Source organism: Schistosoma mansoni, assembly GCF_000237925.1.
Source record: "Schistosoma mansoni, WGS project CABG00000000 data, supercontig 0164, strain Puerto Rico, whole genome shotgun sequence".
Lineage (NCBI taxonomy): Eukaryota > Metazoa > Platyhelminthes > Trematoda > Strigeidida > Schistosomatidae > Schistosoma > Schistosoma mansoni.
Genome location: NW_017386053.1, coordinates 435,771 through 441,021, shown reverse-complemented (window position 1 = coordinate 441,021; position 5,251 = coordinate 435,771). Strand labels below are relative to the sequence as shown.

General features: G+C 31.5%; 1 protein-coding gene across 1 annotated transcript; it reads right to left on the bottom strand.

Annotated features, from left to right (window-relative positions):
• Positions 1–424: 424 nt before the first annotated feature.
• Smp_104070 (SmHox8 (fragment)) lies at positions 425–1,117 on the bottom strand (the record flags this gene model as incomplete). Its single annotated transcript, XM_018797609.1, has 3 exons — positions 425–451; positions 489–546; positions 804–1,117. 3 exons carry the CDS (start codon positions 1,115–1,117, stop codon positions 425–427), a joined length of 399 nt encoding a protein of 132 aa, XP_018646780.1.
• Positions 1,118–5,251: the final 4,134 nt, after the last annotated feature.

Sequence of the window (5,251 nt, the reverse complement as noted above, 5' to 3'; positions counted from 1 at the left end):
TATTTATCCATCAATCATCGCTGATAACAATCACTCCATCACATTTTTACCCGGTAGTTCATTTTAGGAGTAGAATTATTACCCAGCTTAGACTTATATACTTAATTCATATCATTTTAACTTACTTTAAGCATTCACTGATCTTATATTTGTGAGTAGAATGACTTCCTTACAGGTTTCAGTCCTACTATTTATTTGTCAAAATGAAAAACACTTTTATATTCATACTACTTAATTTAAAAAGTAGTGTTTCATAATTAAGAAAATTGGTAAAGGTCTTTGGTACAAGATACTACACAGGTAAAACATAGTCTTTAAATTTTGTGGAATTATGTTGACATTTCAATCCTTTATATGTTTTATGCACCAGTAGTAAAAGTGCTGGTACAGGTTTCACGGATTACTGACAGCAGTTTATTTTAACTTAAAACACGAATTGGAGAGGGAGAATAAAAATTAGGAAAACTAGAGTTCAAGTTCATACAGACAAAACATAAAATAATGTCATGTGTGCTAATTTGTTCTTGTTTTCGATAGTATTCATGGCTTTTTCTTCCAAACACAAAAGCTTAAGTTTCTATTGATATCATTTGTCGCTCAGTATGTTTGTTCTCATTAGATGAGGGTTATTATATTCATGTGCAAGTTTGGAAACTTTAGGTCCTTGAAGATCGTCTGACTCACAAAAATCATCTTCCTCATCATCATCTTCACTATCCATTGGTTCACAATCCTCAGAGTCCCCCTGACCAAGTCCACCTTGACTTCCAGGGTAGCTTACTGCTGATTGTAGACCCCTATTAGCTGATGGTAAAAATCCACCTGTAATGATCGGATCTGATTGTATATTGTTACTCAGTAACTTTGGGATCAAACCTGATTTCTTATGTAACGATAATGGTTTACAGTCAAGTTGACAGTTGTCTTTTGAATCAAGAATGCTTGGATTAGAAGTTGTTGAATAATAACTGTTATTGTTGTTAGAATTCATCATTTCGAAGTACTGATGTGATGAGCCCATTTGACGTCGGCTATGGTGTACTGGATCCACAGTTGTTTGACGAGTTGTTTCGTCATTTAATTCCTTTATTTGTTGGCGTTCCTTTTTCAATTTCATTCTTCTATTCTGAAACCAAATTTTGATTTGTCGCTCAGTTAAACAGAGATTATGAGCTATTTCGATTCGTCTTCTTCGTGTTAAATAGTGACTGTACTGAAACTCTTTTTCTAATTCTAACGTTTGATACCGACTGTATGTTTGACGACCACGACGCCGCTGAACTGAGTTTGGTCCTGTTAATGGAATAAAAAAATCGAAATACAAGGTTAAGTTTATAAATGCAATTTGTCCAACCAAAAATAAGGTTAAGAAACTACGAATTTATGCATCAATGTCGAAAACTGGGTTGTAGTTACTTTTGAGACTTCTGGTAGTTGCATAATTTCATAATTAAAATCTGATCTTTGTTGTAAATGTATATTGTTACTCACTTTAGGTTAACTGTGATTCGGTATATCTTTCGATAAGCAAAATACTGCACATAAAGTAATTTTGGCTTCATTCAACTATTTGTTTAAATGTTATGCAGCCTCTAAGAAACTCATTCCATTCAGAAAATGATGAGCTAACCACGTTTCCTTTCGATTGGGACATCATCAGTGAATGTTTAGTACATATTTTTCATCTACTTAAATGATTTAAGTAGCATATGCTCAGAATATAAAAATATTAGTGTCGAGCCGAGACAGATCGTTCATAAAGCCTTTAATCCAGATAATACAGATGAGGTAACCTTCTATAATCTACAAAAGTGATATTGACATACCCAAAAGCAGACACAGTTACGTTTTACAATTTTTCTTTTCAAGTAAACCCTAACCTCATATTGCTGCACTTGTCAGATAAAATAATACTATACAAAACATAATTTGGTTTGGGTTTTAAACAGATTATCATGCTGATTTTTATAACATCTTAGTTGAGTGAATGTTTCTTTTGTAAAAAAAGTAATACTTAGTTCAGGAACATATAGTTTAATTTCTATAAAGAATATTTCAATGTCTTAATAAGATTTTTGTAGTTTAAATCACAAATTGATCGAATTCGTTGCAGGGTTGTGGATACGCGTTGCTTAAGAGTCCCATACAACAATGAAATGGCTGTCCATCGCTTCCAGGCTTTTAATGTTGGCGTAACTAAGATTAGTTCGCCATTTGGACTAAGGAAATGCTGTAATCTCCATAAATCCGTATGGCAAAAAGATTTGTCTCCAATTTGACTGGTATCATTAAGCTTGCCATCTCTAAATGGTCCGATTCTTCTTTGGGATCAGAGAACTGTTACTGCTCTTGTCGCCTATTATTGTCTATCTAACACGATAAATTTTTCAGGGATAGTGGGCAAATGAAGTCATTCGGTACAAACTGTCTCCGAAAAATATTCAATCACTAATCGTACCACAAATAGAAAATATACTATTCAAGGTAAGTTTGTGTGAGGTCACTAGGTAAAATATACCCATCCATCAACTCACATTAAACCACAAAGTTTATGTGTATTTACTAACGCCAAAGACTCTCTATTTTGTATCAACCAAATAACAGAAGTGTTAGATGGAGATTACGCTATTCTATCATTTGGCGAAAAATAACAATCCCAAATAGAATGAAATGTGCGTCTTGGTTTCCACTGTTAACTAATATCCATCTATGCATAAAAATGACAGTTATTCAAAAAAATGTTTATCATTTTATACTATGAAAAAAGTCTTAGAATAGAGTATTGTATGGTTTGAGTTTCAGCCCCTATTTGAAAAGAAAACCATTCATTTTTACTTTTCATGGAAAATAATACTGGTAATTTACATAAAAGATTAGGTTGTATGGCTGAGCAGTATTTTTCACTATATAATGAGTGGCTATTGAATAAATATAAGTAGCATAAGTTAACCAAGGAAAATATCCTGGGGTGTAATACGACTGCAGTTAACTGCTATGGAGAAAAATGAAATTTGCACAACTTAGGGAGGGAAACAAATACTTTTGATAAGTGAGTTTATTATTCACTCTCCGAAAGCTTAACGACAACTTACTGACCAAATGCACTTATTTATACTACAGATCCTGTTTTTTATATGGATATCTTACATAACTGAATTACTAGGGATGTGAAAGTGAATTTCTCTCTAAATTAACACTCATCAAATACTGCATGTTAGCCTAAGTAAATATCATACCAAATAAAGTGCATGATTACTATGTTATAAGCCCGAACAAGGTGAAACCCATAATCCACCCCGTATTTCTAAGTTCGAAAATATAGAAAATGAACGTGCTGAATATGTTCAACATATTTGTTGTAGTTCAACTGATGAATTGATTCGAACTAATTCTAATTTTGTTAATTATGCATCGCTTCACATTTGACAAAATTGTTTATGTCTTCGATAATATGATTCTCTTACATACTATAAACTATATAACAAGCGGTTTTTCGCGTCTAGTTCAATGCATAGAAATTATATTTGGATTGCTCGCCGCAATCGAACCCAAAAGTCATGAGGATTCATGTCCAATCATAAGGAGTTCAGACTTAAGCAGCTGACTTTTAATATTGTTTCTGTTGAAAAAATTAAGTTGATCAGTACACTCACATTTAAATAAGTAGCAAAAAAGGTTTACGAGTGTTTCATGAGTGCTTTTATGCTAGAAATGCATGCTAATTTTATGTTATATATATATATATATATATATATATATATAAGGAACCTCAGAAAGTAATCAATACCTTACATTATTTCTGATCTAGTAGAATGTCGGAATCTCTACTTATTCAGAAAGGCTACCCAAACGGTGAAGAAATTTGGTTTGATATTTATCAAGTGTTTTTGTTTATTTAATGTTAAATTTTTCAAATAACAAAGACCACTTCATTAGACATTTTATACACAAGAGTAAATCCGAATTTACACTTAGGATCAGTTTTCATTTGAAACTTCAAATAACTTCCCTCAAAACTTTTGTAAGAACCAACCTGATCGGTTCATCTATCTATCTGTTTATCTAATTAATACGCGGATTAATTGATTGTTAATTTCAAGTTACTTCACATGTAACACTTGTAATATCAAGCCACGTAAAATTTTATAAAGTTATTTTTTTTCATCTAACGAATAGATCAAATTGCTTTTATAATTGTGATACTTAAATTCCCCTGTCACTTATTTTTGTAACCATAACAACAGTTTAGATATCAAAGACCACAATTTATACTCCCATGTGTCATTTATTTTTCTCTACACCTTAAACAACATATATGAAGGTTATGTAAGTGAGGAACACAAAATATTTGAACCCACCCCCCCACACACACACAAATTTATGACAGTATAGTTTGAAAAAAAACGACGAAAGTAGTTGATGTGCATTTTATTTTGTTATTGTCTTACAAATGATTTTAGCTGATATTACTTAAATTTCATTCCGAACTTGAAAAATGATTTTGGAACTACATGTTTACTTAAAGAAAACTTCATCTTGTGGGTGTATAATTTTGTACTATAATTTTGCTATCATAAATGTGATTTTGCTAAACCACTGTATTTTAAAATAATTCGTTCATTAAAACAATTTCAATGTTTAGAACATCCATCTTAACAATAAGTTGAGAGTTATACTGCACAGAAATGATATTAATTGAAATGTAGTTACATTTTGTATTCTTTAACTTTCTCAGTCTATCGGTATATATGATTGTATGTACATCTACCTATTAGAAGCTGTAAATAAAATAACCTTGACGCGACTTCTTACACGATATAACTAATACAAATTATTTATCTAGTATAAATAATGTTTTTCATACTTTGGATGAGTATTCCCTACATGTCTCTGAGTAAAGAATTATTGTTAACTCAATCTAACATATGACAAATTTGTAGTTATATAGTCATTGGAAACTTTTTTATTAGTTCACTTTTGTAATCTGAAAGCTTTGTATCTCATATAATTTGATTTGTCTGGCTGTTTAAGTTAGTAAGAGAAATAAACTAACATGGATAGGTAAACGATGAATCCCTACTCATATTGCTAGTGCATTTCGGACGAGATGAACTGAATTCGACTTCTATAGGTATTTTGAGTGTATACACCTAGCAGTCCCCTATTAGAACGAAACAGTTATATAGTTCTCTCCTGCATACTAGCATTCTAGCAGATATCAATCTATGATGTAAACGGTCTTCAAAAGTAA